This window comes from Setaria italica, chromosome IX, assembly GCF_000263155.2.
Source record: "Setaria italica strain Yugu1 chromosome IX, Setaria_italica_v2.0, whole genome shotgun sequence".
NCBI lineage: Eukaryota > Viridiplantae > Streptophyta > Magnoliopsida > Poales > Poaceae > Setaria > Setaria italica.
The window spans coordinates 47,801,940-47,822,193 of NC_028458.1; the positions used below are offsets into that span (position 1 = coordinate 47,801,940).

Genomic DNA, 20,254 nt, shown 5'->3' on the forward strand with positions numbered 1-20,254 from the left:
GTGAGCAGACGTGCGCTCCCTGCCCCGGGGCTTTGCCTCTGCTCCGCCTCCGCCACGATGAGCCGAGGCGAGGAGACAATTATTAGACACGGCGGCCCGGGAGCCGGCTGAGACACGTCCGGCCCCGACCCTTCATCGGGTCGGTCAATGCTCCATGGTCATCCCGCTGCGTTTGCAGTTGCAGGGATCAAGCCGATCAAAATAAACGAACAAACTCGCTGCTGACACACAATAAAAGAGCCAGACAATGCCGCAGCGAGCTGGAGGCCGAAAAAGGAGCCAGCTCAAACAATCAACCGCAGGCGCATCATGTGTGGAAAGCGAAGAATCTGAAAAAAAGAACGGACTTGATGCAGATGCTGTTCTCCCGACAAGGCGGAAAAAGTAATCAGGCTATGTGTGGGTTGGCAAATCATGGTGCTTTAGCTTGACAGCAGGATCGTTGTTTGTTACATGAACACCAAAAGCCTCAAATAATGACACAAATCACGCACTGATATACACATGAGCTGAACATGGGCTGTTTCCTTTCCTCAAGCCTCGAGTTATTTTTGCCACTCAAAACTTTCCCCTAATCCATTAGGCACCAAAAAATAAAGCGGGCAGGGCAGGTACATTAGTCACACATACATACAGAACGCGATGACGAGAGCAACGTCACCTACTAGTGACTAGTGAGCGCATCAGATCTACCGCCTGGGATCCAGTAAGAAGAAAACAGAGGACGAGACAAACCGGCGATGGAGTTAGGCGTCCTCTTCCCCATGGTCAGGCTGGGCGGCGATGCGGTCACTGCCGGCTGCGTCTTGACCGGCAAGGTGACCCACCCTCGGGTACCTCTCCTTGAATTTTTCCTCCCAATCTTGCAACACCTCCAGCTCATCGGGGCTTAGGCCGTCCAAATCCCCAGTGAGGTCATTAGGGTCAAATGACATCAATGCCAGGGCCCGGGTTGCATCCCTCCCGGCAAACAAGGAGTATGGTCCCTGAGGGCCATAAAAGAGCCTGAGGGGAAAATATCAGGGAACACAATCATGAGAGGGCAATAAACCAAATTATACACCCATAATAACACAGGCAGCACCTTATTGCAACAGAAGCCTACTGCTCAAAGGCATACCAGCATAGCATAATCTGATGCCATGGAAAACGTTATGTTTATGCATAAAGTGGTAGACAAACATATCATATTTCAAATGTCATGTGGAAGTAGGATGCACATGTTCTGTATAGCAACATTCGATACAAGCATCCACGGTATTCAGCAACTAGTCACAGACATACAAATACATTGCACGGGTACCAAGTTACATCTAAGAATCAGAATCCAAACAGCCACATTTTGTCGAAGATTATTTGAAGGACTCGGACCTATATACCTAATTCTTTGGCAGTATATGGAGCAAAGGAACATCCAAATAGAAAACTATAGCATGAGTTCTAGAATCTAGACAGTCTCAACAAAGAAGAATATGCTTGTTGCCTGTTGAAACAGCAGGCTAGGAAGATGAACAATAGTTAAACAAAGCAAGGGATTAAGAGTAGCCCACAGTAGCTATAGACACCACTGATTGCAGACCGCAGGATAAACAATACTGACTAAACTACAGTAGTACATGATTTCACAAACTATATACTACTTCCTAGACAAATGTGGAGCTAACAAAGGAGGGATGGAGACATGGTAGATAAACTATGATCACTTATACAACATCCAAATGTCTAGCTAAGGAAACAAGGTGCAGAAAGCAATCAGAAACATAAATACTGGAGAAGATAAAGGAAAAAAGAAACCGGAAAGCTAATCAGGTGAAGCAAAAGATCGTAGACATGGATACAGAGCCAGAAAGTACAGTACATATCAAATATGGCAATGTTTCAACTTGAACTTTATATTACTAACCAAGGAGAGATGGCACATGATATATTATGATCACTTATCAAATAAATGACTAGCTGAAGAATCAGCATAAAGCAAACAGAAAGAAAATATTGGCACTGAAATCAGAATATAACGAAAAAAAGGAAACAGCTTAACTAGGTACAAAACTAGGTCCATAGTAGTTGATAGAGCGTTGGGGCATACAACACATACTACTACTAAATATGGCAGTTGGACGTATCAGTCTTGGGTCCAGATGAAAACTTCAACAAATAGTTACAAGTTACAAAAAATTGATAGCCTTTAAATAAATAAGGAGTTTAACTTCAGAGCTCTAAAAAGTAGTTCGAGTAGATAAAGTAAGCATAACACCTAAGTTTCATTTTGACAATTTTGGTTTCTCTACATGAAGTCAAACAAGGATCTGTCAGAACTCTCATTGTATAGCTAGAAATATTTTCTTTTTTTTCCTGAAAAAAAAAACATATAGCTAGTAACATTATAAACTGAAAATTTCCAAGAGATGAATGCATGCGCATACGTTATAGGCTATTCCACAACAAAACATGAAACATCTAAAATACTGCATCTCGAGTTCTCGACATGTCATTCCATAAACAAAAATGACCAGCAATACTGGTCATTGACTATAGTATCTGTGCCACATCTGCTGGCTGCCAAACCATTTGAACGTGTGCCCAGACACATGATCTACTTTCGACCAAAACTCCCAGGTCTAAGTAGTGTCCAGACTCCATAATTATCAAATTACAACACTCCCCCTCACATTAATAAGGGTAATGCCTATGATCTCTATCATAGTGCCCCAACAGTTTTCTGAATGAAATGAACTACCCACACCATCAGCTTGGCAAATTTAAACCTACTTACTGCACGCAATAGCTAAAGATCGGTTATCACCACTCCAACGTAGATTGTTTCCTCTCAACGGTTTCAGCTAGATGCGTTTTACGGTAGCAAGATCAGTTCAATGGGCAGCAACATCAGTCCGGAACGGAAAGCAGAATCGAGCGCAATCCTCACCTCCCGCGCGAGACGTCGTAGACCTGGCCCCGGATGGCGATGAGGATCTGCTTGGCGGGGTCCTTGCCGTCGTACGCCCTGAGCTGCTCGAGCGTGACCTCGCCGACCTCGACGGGGTCGGGATACACGAACGGCATCGGATCCTTCTCCCCCTCCTGCTCCTTCTCCTCCCGCTGCTTGGGAGGCGCCGCGGGGGAGGGAGCGGCGGGGGCGACGAAGAGGGAGGAGACGAGGAGGTAGGTCGCGAGCATGAGGGCGAGGATGGTGGCGGCGGCCCCAGGTGTGAGGCCCGTGTAGGCCTGCAGGGCCTCCGCGAACCCCATCGCCACCATTAGGGTTCGCCGCGGCCGCGAGCGATCCTGGCTGGGGTAGGTGCTGCGGTGCTGCCGGTGCCGGATGTTGTTGTTGACTCGGAGACTTCGCTCGCGGGGGGGATGGAACTTGGAATGGAAAGGAAGGTTTGGTTGCGTTGCGTTGGTCTGGGACGGCAGCCGGGCGCGGCCAAGCGGAGCCAGCGACAGCGCAAAAGCCGAGCCCCGGCACGCGGCAGACGGCGAAAAAGTGGCGCACGCTGCGCGTAAGGCAGCCGCAACCGGCACCGCCGGGCCTGGGCAGCAAATGTTGGTCGGGTCAGGTTGGCCCGCCGTCGCAGTTTTCGCGACCTCGGGGGAAGTCGGGCCTCTTTCGCCGCTACATCTCTGCGGTCGCTTGCTAATTCCGCTTCACAAGTTTGCTGGGCCTGTTGTATCGGGAAAAGGCCGCAAAACTCCCCTTGTGTGATTGTGTCTCGTAACACACTTCCATATGGCACAAACACTAGCGAGCTGAGCTATCGGCACAAAAGTTCACTGCTACATAATACCTGTGTCTGCATACTGCAAGCAACACAATCCAGATAGATGTTTTACACATAACTTTTATAAATCAACTCAATAAGCTCAATTGCCAATGTTTGCAGTGTCTCATCAACACAGGTTGACGCCACCACACACGTTTCTTTTATCCTAGCCAGTTCTTCACATGCACCTCAGATGGTTTGCCCTCTTCTTTTTCAGTTTGTTTCAGTGCTACGCTTGTGTCCGCATCAAAGAGAATAGCTCACGTTTTGAACAGTTATCCAACAAGAACGAGTCTCATCATTGTCAGTAGCTAGCACCAGGGGCGGATCCAGGGCCCGGGCTGCCCGGGCTGCAGCCCGGGGCGAGACCATGAAGTCCCTTTATTTAGCCTAACAAAATAAGGCTTATGAGACAAAATTAGACTATTTTAGGTGTGATTCAACAGCTTAGCCCGGGGCGCAGCCCCGTTCTGGATCCGCCCCTGGCTAGCACAACAAAAAAAAAAGACAGACAAACATGAAAGCAAGAATCAAATTATACATGCTGCTTTTGGTCAAATATATTATTCTTAAAGTTAGACCAGAGGAATTTAGAGCCTGTTTATTCCCTCTTAATTATATAAGCTGAATTATGGTTCAAGACTAGTAGAGTACAATATTATTTTGGGATTGCAAATATTTTAGATTATTCGTGATCAATGTGATCTCAAAATGGTCATGTACTACTTTCGTCGACAGGCTTGAGAAATTTTTTACGTAGGGAGTACGGTGACTGGCTGACTTTCGTATCTTTGCAATTGCTCCGCTGCTCCGCCACTCATCGCTGCTCCTCGAGTCATGTCGTAATTCGACACGTTTGTAATTGGCTTGGACGTGGATCAGCAGTTCAGCACGCGCCAAAGCAGGCCCTCGTCGTGGCACCTCAGCGTGCCTCACTCCAACTACGGCCCCATCTGGATGCCACGGTCAAAGTTTAGCATTTGTCACATTAGATGTTTGATGCTAATTATGAGTATTAAATATAGGCTAATTATAAAATTAATTGCACATATGGAGTCTAATTCGCGAGATGAATTTATTAAACCTAATTAGTCCATGATTTGACAATATGGTGCTACAATAACCATTTGCTAATGATGGATTAATTAGACTTAATTGATTCATCTCGCAAATTAGCATAGGTATTTTGCATTTAGTTTTATAATTAGTTTATATTTAGTTCTTCTAATTAGTATCTGAATATCCGATGTGACACTGATAAAGTTTAGCGCCTCCGAACACCCCGACTAACGGCGTCTTTTGAAAGTTGAAACGAGATCTCCGGATCGGGGATCCCCTGGCCGCCCAGGCAGGCAATTTGTACGCGACGCGGAGACACGTCGTGTTGACTCGACAGGCCAGAAAGACCCCCAAGGACCAAGGTGTCCTCGCCCAGTCGTCCCTTGCTGCTGCCTTGCCTCGACAGCGGCGAGACAAAGGGCACGACCTTTCCTCCACTGTGTCCCCGGATCCACCGTTCTTCCGAAGACAAATCCGGTGGGTCTGCCTCGCCCACTTCGCGTGGCTAGTCAGGGTATCTGTAGCTCGCTAGGCTGAACGCTGGTCGCCTGCCCCCCAGCTGGGCCTGGGCGAACCTTGGCGTGGCCCCGCCAGAGAGACCCGAGGGCCGAGGCACCGGGAACTCCCGGTCTCCGTCTCCGTTCCTCTGACTGCCTGAGCTGAATTTTCCTTGTCTTTTGGACCGAGGACGCTGCCGAAACCGACGACGAGAACGGTGCAGGCATCACTGCGTGTTTGACCCTGAACCGGCGAACCATGGGAATACGCGATGGTCCAGCCAGGCATACCTGCCCTGCACGAGCGAAAGCCAAAAGGTTTGGGGCTCGATCTGGTGCACACAGCCCTGGTGGGATTTCGTTCCGTGTAACTTCATGGCTTTTTGCCTTTTTCCTACGAACGGTGACTGCACAACCGCAGTGCTGGTAGGCGGTAGCTTAGGCTAGATCCGTCTCGGAGTGGCAGATCTTGCTGAATGCTGATGGTCTCTGAACACTGGTGCTGAAACAGCTCTGTCTCAGGCTTGATAATTCAGGCTTCCCCTTCCCCGGACCCCGGTCCGGCCTCTTTCATCCGCGATTGCCCTGGTATTCGTGCTTACCAGTTGGAGACCAGATCATGCAGGATTATTTGCCTTTAAGCTTTACTCAAGAGAGTTGAGACATTGCAGATGCGTAGAAAAGATTTACCTGCGCCATTTTGTTCGTGGATTCGCCTGCTAGCGTTGCCATGATCCAGCACGGATTCGTGGCCCGGGCCCCGGGCTGATATTTCAAGTTGGCAGATGACCAAGCGCCATTTCTGGTTACAGGATTCCTGCAACAATTTACTGTTTTCAGACTATCTGTTGGGTGCGCCTAAGAGGTCTAAGGCTAGGGACCTTCTTGTGTGTAAAAGAGATTCGAAATGGGGTTTAAGGGCTTATTTGTAAGGGCTAGGAACTCAGTTGTAACATTCAGAGATCTCTTTGTAAAGTTCAAGGGCCTGTCTGTATTATTCAACCCCACCAATGGAATCAATATAAATAGCCACCCTCTCTTCCCTATAAATAGAACCCTAGAGCTTGGAGGAAAAGATTTTTGGCCATTTGTTCGTTTGGTTTATTTGTTCAATTGGCTTGTTCTCTTCTTTCTCCTTCTCTCTATAACCTGTTCGGGATTCCTAATCCCAACAGCGGCGCACACTCTCGGGTTATGGCTTCACTCCTAAGTTCGATCAACAGGACTTGCTTCAAGAGCTGATGTAGTTGTATCCGAAGGTAGCTCCAACATTTTCAAGCCTTCTCTCATGAGCGCTAGGCAACTAGGATGGACTGGTCCTCCAGCACACCCTCAGCCCCTCTTGGCTGGTGTTCGTGAGAGAAGCTCCGCATGTGGTGGAAGTAGTCAAAATAGTCGATGTAGTAGATATAATAGCGGTGGCCGAGGTCGAATCGTACGTGTAGTCAGTGATGATGTTGAAGTTGATGGCGAGCCCCTCGAGGCAACGTAGTGATGGTGAGGTAGATGGCGATGCTGAAGGTGACGACAATGCTGAGGATGAGCCCCTCGAGCCGATGTAGTAAAGGCAAAGTCGAGGGTGATGCCGAGGTGGAGGCCCTCGAGCCGATGTAGCGGATGATGCCGAGGTTGAGCCCTTTGATCGTTGATCCTTTCGAAAAATCCAGATCTTTAAAATAGGTTAATATAGACGGGATACCAATAAGGTCATGACCTTCATTATTGACCTTTTCAGAAAATCAAGTATCATAACCCTGTATTTTGTAGGTAACATGGTCTCCATAGAGGAGTCAGCACACGAATTTTCACTATATTGAATTAACTTAGTTGCAACATAGCAAAGAATACTAAAAGAAATGACAAAATTCACATATGGTTAAGTAATAAGCGCTCCAAAGTACACCCTGCAAACAGAAATGTCAGTGATTGAAGTGAAGCAATATAGTGCACACGCATTCTCTAACAGTGGGGCGGCTGATCAGATTTGCATGTCTTGGTGGCAAATTATCTTAGCATATTTGTTGCATTCCGGTATTTCTAGATACCTTCCATCAAGGGAAAAAGATTGACCCATCTGTGCTTAGCAATTGCTGGCATGCATAGAATAGGATCATAACCATCGAAGGTGGTAAGCTGAAATTGTATTGTCTCTAGAAAAGGATCATAGCCATCGATGTGATAACACGATCGCCTCAGTATAGCATGCCGCATGCTATGCCGAGGTAATACCTTTTGGTGACCTCAGTATAACAATCTGTACCACGTGTTAAATACTTTGGTGACCTCGCTTGTTAGTTGCAATACCTTTTTTGGCGATGGTCCAGATTGTGGTTGTCTCTTTGATGCTTGGCAGGGTGCGGAGGTGAAGTAAAATGGAAGAGTTTATCTGCTAGCTTTAGGTGCACGGCCGTGCGCATGTGACACAAAAATAACATGCAGCTTCGCTTGTTTCGATCAGGCAGGATAGGCTCAGCCCATGTTAGTGGCAACATAATTATAAAAGGATACTTGCTATTTTGGTAGTCTGACGAGGTTAAATGGAACCATCGGAGGTGGTAGGGTTAAAGGCTTTTGTCCAAAGGTGATGACCTCTGATAGGCATAACACTAGGCTCGGCGGAAGCAACGCAAAGATGAAACGAGCTTGTCACATGCAGGTTCCGAGGGTAGTTTCTGATGTCCGGCAGTCATGGAAGCATAGCTTCATGCCTTGGACCAGCTATCAGCTTAGGGCGGCAAATCAGAAAAAGATGATTAGAAACAAAAACATCAAAGGTGGTAAGATTAAAGTATTTTATACGGAGAGGTGGAACATAACCCTCGATTGTTGTATTGCCCGTGTAATCGCCATGCATGCATGTGCAGAGATCGGCGCTTGCCACGAAAATTGTTTCCACGAGGGTCGAGCTTGCCGCGGATGTCTGCACTTGCCGCGAGGGTGGAGATTGCTGCAAAGGAGCTTGCCGCAATGGTAGAGCAACTTGCTGCGAGGGTGGAGCTTGCTGTGAAGCAGCTTGGTGGCATCGAGGGTTCAGCACTTGCTGCCAAGGTTCGAGCTTGCCGTGGAGGTCGTTCTTGCTGCGAGGGTTCTAGGCTTCAAGCAACCTCGAGGGTTCAGCTCTTGCTGCGAGGGTTGGCTTCTGGCCGGAGTTCTACGGAACGTGCGAGGTTAGCTAAGTTCTGTCTCCTGACTCGAAATTTGCAAGGTTAAAGGGGTTTTTTTTCCGTGCGACGATCGAGGGTGTTTAGATTTTGTCATGGAGTTCAGATAGAATGTGCGAGGTTAGCTAAGTTCTGTCTCTTGACTCGAAACTTGCGAGGTTAAAGGGGTTTTTTTTTTCGTACAGTGCTCGAGGGTGTTTAGATTTTGTCACGGAGGTCTGTGCTTGTCTTGAGGGTTCTTTCTACATGCTCGCGTGGTGCCTTGGCATTGGATGGGCTTTCCCTTCGCTGGCAGGTTTTGGAACCACGGCCATGTTTAGTTACTCCCAACTCCCAACTTTGACACTATGCAAAAAGAAGATTCCCCATCACATCAAACTTGCGGTACATGCATGGAATACTAAATGTAGATGAAATTAAAAACTAATTGCACAGTTTTGTTGTACTTTGCGAGACGAATCTTTTGAGCCTAATTAGTCAATATTTGGACAATAATTCACAAATACAAACGAAACGCTACAGTGTGCTACAGTGCTGTAACAGTAATTTGGCACCTCCCAAATTCCCCAACTAAACACGGCCCACGTAGTGGTGCCAAGTGCTGCGCCTCGCTAGGTAGCTTAGGAACTTGTGACTGGTTTCCTAAAACCTTGACTGGGATCATCGAGGGTGACATGATTGAAGTGTCTTGTCCAAAGAAAAGGAACATGACCCTCGATGGTTGACATGGTTGTATTTGACTTGGGCCTTGTTTAGTTGGGGAATTTGGGAGGTGCCAAATTACTGTTACAGCACTGTAGCACACTGTAGCGTTTCGTTTGTATTTGTGAATTATTGTCCAAATATTGACTAATTAGGCTCAAAAGATTCGTCTCGCAAAATACAACAAAACTGTGCAATTAGTTTTTAATTTCATCTACATTTAGTACTCCATGCATGTACCGCAAGTTTGATGTGATGGGGAATCTTCTTTTTGCATAGTGTCAAAGTTGGGAGTTGGGAGTAACTAAACATGGCCTTGGTATTTCACTTCCAAATGATTGCTGGCACGAGCTTAAGTATGACCGGAGCTGGGCAAGCGGGGTGCTAAGCGCAACTTAGTTCACGGAGGTTCCAGGCGCATGTTGAATTGTGCATAGACAAACATACGAGATTGTGAGGTTTAAAAGTCAAGGAAGGTAGCTTCAGTTGCGAGGGTTCCGTGGCTTGGTACATAAGGTTGAAATCGCAACTCTTAGTTGCTTCGACCGTGAAACTTTAAACCCTGCGAGGTTAGTGGTTGCTTCGATCGTGAAACTTTAAACCCTGCGAGGTTAGAGGGAAAACAAGTATACATTGAAATGTAAAGTTGATGCCGCAACTTGTTGTTGCCTTTGACTCAGAGCTTGCACATAAATGCAAGGTTTTACTTGCGTAGAAACACAAGGTTTGAGTTGTTCACATCCACTGTTGGGATAAGCAAACATCTGCTTGCACAGAAATGCAAGGTTTTACTTGCGCAAAAACGCAAGGTTCGAGTGTTTGCATCCACTGTTGGGATAAGCAAACCTCTGCTTGCACAGAAAGGTAAGTCCCGATTGCACAAAAACGCAATGTAGTGGCCTTTTGAGGCTTAATAAATAAAAATGCTTAAAAGGTAGAGACAATGCCGCAACTTTTTGTTGCTTTTGGCTTTGAATGTTTGAGCAAAAAGTAAAACCGCAGAAAAGGTAAACTTGTGGGTTGTCAACCAACTTCTCTTTTGCGAAATCAAATAATAGAGGCCTCTCGAGCTTTTTTGATTCATGCATGAAAGTTGTGCGTCCATGCAATGGGATGCTTTGATGCATATGAATGAAATGCTTGCATATGCAAAGATATATCTCATAGTTGCCATATCATCAACCCTGCAAGAGAAGGTAGTTTCGATTGAAACTTGAGCACGTAACAAAGTAGTGCTCTGAATTGCCTTAATCAACCTCCGAAGGTTGTGCTTGGTACTTTGAAAACCATTATAGTGGAAGGCCAATGACTGATGAATGCCAATAAAGATAATTCCAATAGTTGATGAGAGCCAAAGGTCCGTAAGATATATCACTTGATGAAAACCAACGCACCATTAAAACCAATATATCATGTCCTAATTCTTGACTTGGTTACGAGTTGAAAACCAATGTACCTAAAAATAAAAAATGTGAGGGTCTAATATACAAGGGTTAGCTTAAGTGGGTGGAGAGATACTTACATGGTGAGAACCTGCATATTAGAGTGGAAAATTTTCAATATTAAGATGTAGCTTGCATTATTTTTTAAAGATGTCTCGATCGGAGATCACATGCCTCATTGAAAGGATCTTGATGTCACCTAGAGGGGGGTGAATAGGCGTAATCTGAAATTGTCACCACTTAAAACAAATTAATCAACAACTTTCGGAATCTCCGATAAACTCTCTAGAAATTTTCGAAGATATGAAACACACGTCTTAAACAACGGAAGAATATCTCACTGCCTGAAAACCGGAACATCCAGTTTTATCCCTAGCAGTGACAACCCCTTAAACCTTATGTTGAGCAAGAGATATAAAGATCAAACCAGTCTCAAAGAGTATGCTGAATGATGTATCTTTAGTAGAAACACAAAGTTCCTGCACTTCACAAACACTAACACCCGAGTAGATCAATCAATGTAAGGAGATCAACAATTAAGTAGAAATGCAGGGCAAATGTATGCAAACTAGTGAGGAGGCATGATGATTTGTTTCACCGAAGTTCAGATTCACCACCGAGCGAATCCTACATCTCCGTTGGGTGCTTTCAAGGAAGCCAGGTTGCACTCAACCCTTTCCCCACTTCGCTAGTTAGCTTCTTCCCTTGCGGAGGCAAAGCTTGACCTGCACAAATTGTCCCGTGGCTCACCACACCTTGGTAGCTCTTGGACAACGCCTAACCGTCTAGGAGAAACACCTCCAAGAGTAACAAATGCTTCACTTGTAACTTGACAAGGTAAATCAGTGCTCAAACAAATGAGTGCTCTTCTAATGCTCTCAAATAACCCCTCTCTACTACCCAACTCACAAGATCTTAACAAAGATCACACTACCTCACAAAGAGCGGTTGGGGAGACCTATTTGGCTTTGGCTCAGGTTAGAACAGGAAAGAAGCACACTGACAACTGCAAAAACAACAACCGGTCACTGAGGGGGTTGTGGGGTATAAACACTCCACTCCCCAAAAACAAGCCGTTAGACATGTCAGACCAAAACCGGAACTTCCAGTTTCCCCAAACCGGAACCTCTGGTTTTCAAACCAACTAGCCGTTGCAAGTTGAGTTCCGGATTTTTTCGAAAATATTTCCGAAAACTTTCGGAACTTTATGACTATTAGTGTGTACGTGTGGCCTTTGTGACTCTTTCCTCACATAGGATACTTGAGCACTGAGACTATATCAAATGATCATGTGATGCATCCTTCTCGATAGTGCAGCACACCTAAACTCAAGATTAAAATAAATATACCATGTTCATCTTCTTGAGCTTCATTTCCTTTAACCATGCCATACTTGATAATCATGTCTTCTTGAGAGATGCATCAACCTTTGTCTCTTTTGTTTGAGCACTTCAACCTTGAGCTAGTGACTTGGATCAATATTCAATCACATATGAGTGAAAAGCCAATTTTAGATCACAAGTCACTTTTTCATATGACTCAATAAATGTTTGATGCATCCCATTGCTAAACTCGGCAAAGCTTTACTTGATACCTCAAAATCTTCCAATTACTAGACCCTTCACCCTAGCAAAGCTCATGGCTCAAGTCACCACTTGACCATATTTTACCTAGTCCCTTGGTACTAATCACTTGCTTGATTTCTTCATCCAATCGCTGTCGTATTTGAGTCTAGCTATGCTTTGACATCATGAGTGAAACTTACTTGAGATCATATCTTCTTTTGACTTTTAAATCCCAATTACTTACAACAAGCTTCCCATCTTATTTAGAGACCAACCAATATGTCAATGCCCTTATGCCTCCATCTTTTCTTTAATTTGCTTGTCATCTATCTCATATAACCATCATGGGATTCACATAAATTTTCCACTTTGTTATTTTCATTGTATGAACCTTTTAATACAATTCCTTCCACAAAGATTGTTCGTCAATATAAATAACCTGCTCATAAACTTAACAAGTTCATTAGACCTTTAATCATGTTCTCATTCAATACATCAAAACCCACTAGGGGCCTAGATGCTCTTTCACTCATCCAACCGTAATATAGTAACAACAAAATAAACAGATAAGTCGACGAAAGCTTGCTTATGATCAAAGTTTTTGTGGACTTACTTTTGAAGCATCATGCTCTAGTCAACATCGCAACTCTTGGTTGCTATGACTGTCAATTTGAACTTAGTCTCGTGTGAGATAAAACATTGCATTGAAAATTAGTTGGTGATATGTTGGCATAGGTTAGATAGCCACATGTATAAGTAGTGCAAATAATCACATGCTTACTAGAGTTAACTTGTATTGGTAGAGAGATACTTACATTGGTGAAGTCTTGCAAGTTAGTGAGAAAAATTTCTAAGGAAAAGAAGTGAGTTTCTAAGTGTAGCCCCTCTAGGGCTCTAGACAAAGTATGCAAAGTATGTTGGAGCAACTTGTGTCATGTGTTTTGTCACCTTTGTGACCCTTAAAATGACTTGGTTGAGAAAGGACCTTATAACTTTGAGCCCACGAATGAATTCTTTGCTTCCGAAGTTTTTTTTTGGCGCACATAGATGATGAATGAAATGACTTGATGGTGTTGCTTCACGTGAATGTGGAAATAGATTGTTGCACTGCGTATTGACAGCAGCTTCATGGGTCGAGATTGTTGCATCTGCTTTGGTGTTGTTGATGGGCGTCTGGTATTGATAGCTCTTGAAGTTTCGCATGGGTCTGCTCTATAGTCGCGAGCATCGTCATTTGAAGACAAACCAATTAAAAGAGAACAAAGGTTGCTGCTGAGTTGCTAAAAGCATCTGCGCATCAGATCCTAATAAAGAGGGTGGATACCTATCGGATCAAACAGCACATTATCCTATTCTTTTATGAAAGAAATGCACAGAGCAACATGATTAGGGAGATGGGATCAGAAGTAATGGACCTGCAGGAGAACTGATGGCGTGGCGTGGATGACAGGACGAGTGCGTCGCGGCGGCGGCCGGAGGCACAGGCGATGGATGGCAGCGGCAAAGTCCGGAGGCGACGGTGATGGATGGTGGGGACGACTGACGCCAGCGGTGAGAGGTGCAAGGGAAGGGCCACCAGAGCGGCACGGTCGCTTGGCACCTACGCCGACGCCGACGCTGCCTCCTTGTCCGCCTACTACTTCGGGCTGGTGCCTCCCATGGCGAACCTCGCGGATAGCACGCGCTCCACGAAGATGTCAAGGAGGTCGCGCCCGCTCCTCGCGTCGGCGTCAACATCGAAGCGGTCGGAGGATAGGCCGTGGCCGCCAAATATGATGCGGGCACTGGAGTGGTACTTGAACTGAGCAAGGCGTCGCCGTCGTTGATGTGCGCCTAGCAGAGTGGGCAGCTGGCGCTGGCCAGGTGGAAGGCATGGATGAAGCTAGTACAGCACATAGTAGGTCGAAGTTATGATGGATGTCTTATATTAATGAAGCATCCCCACATAAGTAAAGACTAAATGTGATACAAATATCAGTCCAAGGAGGCTGATAACACATTTATTCAACAGATGGTTCATAAACCGTACAACTCCCGAGGGGGCGGGCGCTAAAGCCATGCCAAAACGGTAAGTAAAACAACAATGGTAACGACCCAAGCCACTACCCAGATGAACGCTAGATAGCACTCGAGACTACACGCTAGCGAAAGCATCCTGCAAAGGGCAACGCCACAGGCAACGTTAGGTGCGGAAGCAACCACCTACTCAATGTCCTCAGCAACGAAGTCCAGGTCTTCCTCTGAAGCAACAAAATAAGGGTGAGTACAAACAAGTCATAACAAGGATAAAGCTAAGGTTCATTTGTAATAAAGCTAGATTTTTAACATATACAAGGGTTCACTTTCAGAAGGGTTTCCACAAAGTATTTATTTAGTAACCGAATAATTGAGTGAGGTTGATCCTACACAAAGGATCCAAATTTTAATACTACCGGACTCCCCGTCCGCGGTAACTCATAGCACAACTGCCAGACACTTCCAAAATCCAACACACGCCATGAAAACCATCCACCTCCCAAAAACTATTTATGTGATCAAGTCGTAACTCGTCCAATACCGTGGACACGGTTATTTGAATAGGTTTTAACTCTGCAGAGGTGTACACTTTACCCACAAGTAGGGCGTCGCAGCATGATCACCTTAGTGTCAGTGTGGATCCTATCAAAGTCATTACCCATCTTAGCTAAGACCTAACTAGCCAACACGGGAGCAACCAAGGGGTCGATGACCTACCAACGAGATCTTAATAGGAACCTAAGCCACATGTGCTTACTCCTTCTCCATGGTCTCCCGTTTCTCACTAGCTCTCTTGATGGCTAATAGACTAGCTAGTGAGATTTATGCAAGCCTTTGCCGCATACAAAGGTCGAGTGGTTGCACGATAAATTGGGTTAGGCAAGATGATACATCAATTTGGTCCTTAATCCAGATAACCCAACCTGCTCAACCACTAAGGTACGAGCCCATCCTAGCATGTCACACAAGAAACATCCATCTGTCTCATCTAAACATCTTTCCTTATTTTCCACCAAACCCCCTATTTATTTCCAAAACACTCACGCATTTATCTTCGGCAAAATATTGTATTCATGATTGAGTTATATTAAAGAAAGTAACCAATTCCTAAGCATTCTAGCAGCAATTATCTTCTAAATAGAGCATATCATATTTAGAGATAATTCTAGGTCATCAAGGAATAATCATAGCAATCAAGGGGTGGCTATCCAACCGGGTCTTTAAGGAGTAAAATAATATGCAATTTATAAAAACGGCTAATAGGTTGTGTCTGTAAAACTGGGATAAATATGCATCAAAGGGTGGGATTGGACTTGCCGTCCTCAAACCTTCCGGGAGTTCCTGCTCGCGGTACGGGTCCTCGGGCTCCGGCTTGTGGTACTAGCCTCCAAGCTCCTCTTCAGGCTCCTCCTCCTCGGTCACTCCGCGATCTACGATACACACAAGCGAGCACACAATAAATAAAAGAAAATAGAGTTTTACCCGTTGAGCTCGGAGAGAGAGTGTGAACCAAGAATAGAGGAAGGAAGAGTCTTTTCAGGGGATTGGTAGATGACTCAGTGGGGATATGTTTGAGAATGACGTGGTCGAATTTGGGGTGCATAGGAGGAAATTTGGCGCATAAAATGTCGATGAGAAGGTGCTTAGGGGCTAGTTTAAAGGGTCCAGGGACCTTCTTGCGAGAACTCTTTGGAGAGGGACGGGCTCCTGGCGAAAAGGAAAAAGAAGGGGGGGAGTGTCTTGGTGTAAAAGGGGGGAAATTGCAGGGGCTAAATTGAAAAGGGCCAAATCCCCTTTCTTCCCCTTCAGAACAGAGAAGAAGGGTGGAGGGGAAGTGGTGGCCGGCGGCGGAGCCAAGTGGCGGGGAAGGGAGAGGAGAGTGAGGGGGGTCCCGTTTTACCCTCTATCCTTGGGTGGCGGTGATGGGAGGTGGGGCGGTGGCAGGGAGCTAGCGACAGCAGAGGCGGTGCCCTGGTGGCGGCGGTCTGGTGGCGGGACTGGGAAGAGGGAGGCAGGGGGAGATGGCCGGGGCACGGTGATGGAGTGGAGGACCTTTTATAGGCCGAAGGAGAGGGGGGCGACGGGCGGTGGCAGACGGTGCACAGGGCGGCGTTGTGCGCCGGGATGCACAGGCGTGGGGCCGGCACGGGAGCGGCACGACAAGGCACGCGCAAGAAAGGGCGGTGCTGTGCTCGTCGGCGTGCAGGGCGGCGAGCGGTGCACTAGCAGGCATACGGTGGCGTGCGCGTGCGGCGAGCGCGAGGAGAGCATGGCGCAGGGGTGGGGCCCGGCGCAGGAGGGCGCGGGTGTGCGCGGGGTCGGGGCGGGGGTGTGCGCGGGTGTGCGCGTGGCGAGGCGCGCTGCGGCGCACAGGTGCGCTGGCACATGGTGGCGGGGCGGGGCTCGGCGCGGGCGTGCAGGGGTGCGACGCAGGGCCGGGCAGGAGGCAGGCTTGCGCGGCCAGGGAAGGAAGGAGGAGAGGAAAAAGGAAGGGAGGGAAAGAAAGAAGAAAGGAGGGAGAAAGGGAAAGGGAAAAGGAAATGAGAAAAAGAAAAGGAGATGGAGTAAAAAGAAAAGGGTAGAATTAAATTGTGTGAAAAGTTAAAGAGAGAGAGAGGGAGACGGCGGGGATTGCGGAAGTGGTTGCGGCACGAGCGTGGATGGAGTACAAAGGAAAAGGTAGAATTAAATTGTGTGAAAATTTAGAGAGAGAGAGGGAGACGGCGGGGATTGCGGAAGTGGTTGCGGGCACGAGCGTGGCGGTCTTCTGACCAGCACGCGGCGTGTCACGTGGAGAGGAAAAGAAAAAGAATGGACGGTGGTGGGCTTTGGTGCCGGGATAGTGAAATCGCCGGGAAGATAGGACTTGGGAGGTCAAGCGGTGAAAAGATTTTGAAAATAATTTTTAGCAAGTAATTTAATTTGGTGAATTTTAGAGATGTTACAATGAAGCATACGATGTTTATGTTTAAGGGTGGGAGGTCATATCTTACTGGTAATCGAGTTCTAAACGTGCGAAGCAAATTATAGGTTTTATGAGCTGAGTTGAGACAATATTACAAAGTTCAGTTTACAGATTGAAAACAGAAATACGGCCTACAGTACAGCACAAGAGAGAGAATTAACATCTAAGCCCTAATAGATTTGTTGCAATCGGTGGTTAGGTACTGAATTGCCCACGGCAACCCTGATTTCTCACTACAAAACAATTAATTTCATAACTGCTAAAACCTGAACCTATTTGCAATTTGATAAGTACTGAAAAACACAGATCAATCAGAACCACCTCGCCTGCCTTCGAAGAGTTGATCCGCTATCTCTGCGACCTGATCGGAAGTGAAATTGGCTGGAACTGGTGTCAGGAGCCGATTTTTAAAGGAACCTGATGAATCTGCGTAGCAAAATTTGACAATTGCCGCCAACCGTTTGGAACTCCCGCCGCTATAACGGAGGATCAACCAGCCGAGGGTTCTTTTCGTGGGTAAAATAGATGGATTTCCTTCCCACCATCTCATTTTAATCATCTGTTTTGCCATGGTATGCAATGTGGTCGTTGGGCAACACAGGTTAGCGACCACAGGGGCGGCTGGATAACGACGGGACTTAAACTCGTCGTCGCCTACCGTCCGTACCCCTTTGCCGAAGGTGGAACAGCCCCACGACAACCACATGTTGTACGTGGTTGCTAGTTTCAGGTCGTTAATACTCCTTCCTGTTGTAGTGCAATGCCGATGCTGTCAGCTCGGATGGTGGCTGCTGCAGAAGCCCTTGTCTGCTCGTGGTATAGAACCTGCATCACAATCATCAGAGGTAGGCGCTCGTTCTGCACAGCATGAGCACATGCATCAGGCGACAACTTCTTGCAGTCCATGAGGGCGCAGAGCCTCTTCTTATCGCTCTTGCCCAAGCTTGGGTGCTCCTGCACAAAATTTAAGAGAAATATGTTAACTCCACAATTTTTTCTAGAATCAAGAGAAATAGAATGTGTATCTTAATCCCCATGACATACTAGTAATAGTCATGCACCTGAAGAAATTTAACAATGACAAAAACCGGCACTATCCAATATGCATCAGGAGTATATTTTGAAGTAATTAGCATAATAAAGCAACTCACTATGTATATGAAGTTTCTCAGAGTGGTCATAAAATTTGAATTGGTAGTTGTAACAATACCTTCAGATACATATCAATGGCACGGTATAGCCCATCATGAACTGGCCTTGAATTGCCTGAAACTGTCTCAGCTAGACTGAAAAACTTATAAACAGGTATGTTTGGGTCCTTTGCAACCTCTGCAAGATATCCATCGACAATTTTGGCCACCGTAATCATTGATGCACTAGGAGCTGAAACATGATCATTCACTTCCCCACCATTATGCTTCTGGGCATGCTTAGAATCTTGTCTGACAAATTCCTCAACAATGCTAAGAATCAGGTCAATGTCATAAACAGTGGTATCACCGTCCACTGTAGGGATCAGAAGATCAGACACTGATGCTTCTTCCAGTTGTTGGGCAATACGCTTCATAAGCTCTTTCCTGCACATCTCTCCAAACTTTAGCAGATTTGTTGCCTTCAGTAGCTTTAAGAGGAAGCTGCATGAGACTGAACCTTTCTCAGATGGCAACAGGCATGTGATGGTAACTAGCATTGCCCGAACCTTTGCATCACCATGGATCATTGATACCTTTCTCAACGATGGAAGTTTCTTGTAAGTATAGGCTTTGATTGCCTCACCAATAACATCCTTGGACACCATACATTTGGTTTCGATTGCTGTTATGATTCGCTTGTAGGCATCAATGTCAAGATCAGTCGGATCTTCAACCCACCTGTTGAAATATGCAATACATAGTTGGAACATTCTAGAAGATTGTGGAGATCTCAAGAGACTAATTTTGCCATGTATAAGGATAAGATCATTGCAAGGTAAGAAGGTTCTAGAAAATTGGAGAGAATGCATGAGCCATAATTGCCATGCTTCATGGTGAAGTGTAGAATACTTTAGAATTAGATATTTTAGTATGGTAGAAATATAAGAAACTAGATAAGGATGAGGAGGGCTCTAGAGTTAGGATATTTTAGATGGAAGAGTGTGGAAGTTGCCACATGGCAACACCATAATGATTATGAGCACAGTTGCTCCCCTCTCTCCTAGCTATACCATGGTATAAAGTGGCATGTGAGCCATAGGTGAAGAGATGGCAAGGTTACCATGTAGTGTAGTGGTGTCATAATAGGGTAGCCACATAAAGAATGTAAGAGTGAGTGTTGTATCCGCACACTTTAGGAAATACTCACGACCTTCATTTCCAACCCCTGGTATTCATAAAGAAACACATACCATTTTTAACGCGGTAGGAACAATGCAAGAAAAAAAATCTCAAGTATTGATGCAAGTTATTCCTCAATCATGTTGGTACATAGTCTGATTATTTCTTAAAAATGTAATAATTGTATTTTCATGTGTTCATGATAAAGATATATACAATTGCTACATTGATGCGGCAGTTATTAACATTCACTTTAGCCTAAGTGCTAAATGCCAAACAGTATGTCACCTATTGTTTAGCTATTTATTTGACTAGACGTACATTTAAACAGGTTAAACTGTCATTAAATAGAATAAATAGCTGATTAAACGGACATGACTAGCCACTGTAGCATTTACAAGGCATAAAAACAGACTAAACAACCGTGTAGGCAACATCGAAACATAAGACACTTACCAAGCTGAGCATGAAAAATAGTGGCAGCAAATATCATTCTAAGGTGGTCAGCAAGGAGACGATATGCAGTATCAACTCCATCGATATTTGCAGAACCTACTTTACCGAAGTACAATCCAAACACTGCATTCAATACGCATATCAAGTAATCATAAGATGTTGGTGACCATGGAAACCAATAGGATAAAACAATCAGTTATCATGAGCAACAAAAGATACGTCGAAGCATGGACATGACAAACTTACGTAATTGATGGCACCAAATATGTGACCGAGGACATCTAAATCATAATGGCCTTTTTTTATCTTAAAGTA

General features: G+C 45.6%; 2 protein-coding genes across 2 annotated transcripts; both read right to left on the minus strand.

Moving 5' to 3' along the window:
* Window positions 1-398: 398 nt before the first annotated feature.
* On the minus strand, window positions 399-3,429 carry LOC101759189 (membrane steroid-binding protein 1). Its single transcript, XM_004984497.4, has 2 exons — window positions 2,927-3,429; window positions 399-1,005 (listed from the first exon to the last, which is right to left on the minus strand). The coding sequence occupies exons 1-2, from the start codon at window positions 3,256-3,258 to the stop codon at window positions 747-749; spliced, it is 591 nt and encodes a 196-aa protein (XP_004984554.1). The 5' UTR covers window positions 3,259-3,429; the 3' UTR covers window positions 399-746.
* A 14,453-nt stretch (window positions 3,430-17,882) lies between these two features.
* LOC101759599 (BTB/POZ domain-containing protein NPY2-like) lies at window positions 17,883-18,984 on the minus strand. The gene is made up of 2 exons (XM_004984498.4): window positions 18,382-18,984; window positions 17,883-18,125 (listed from the first exon to the last, which is right to left on the minus strand). Exons 1-2 carry the CDS (start codon window positions 18,967-18,969, stop codon window positions 17,898-17,900), a joined length of 816 nt encoding a protein of 271 aa, XP_004984555.2. The 5' UTR covers window positions 18,970-18,984; the 3' UTR covers window positions 17,883-17,897.
* Window positions 18,985-20,254: the final 1,270 nt, after the last annotated feature.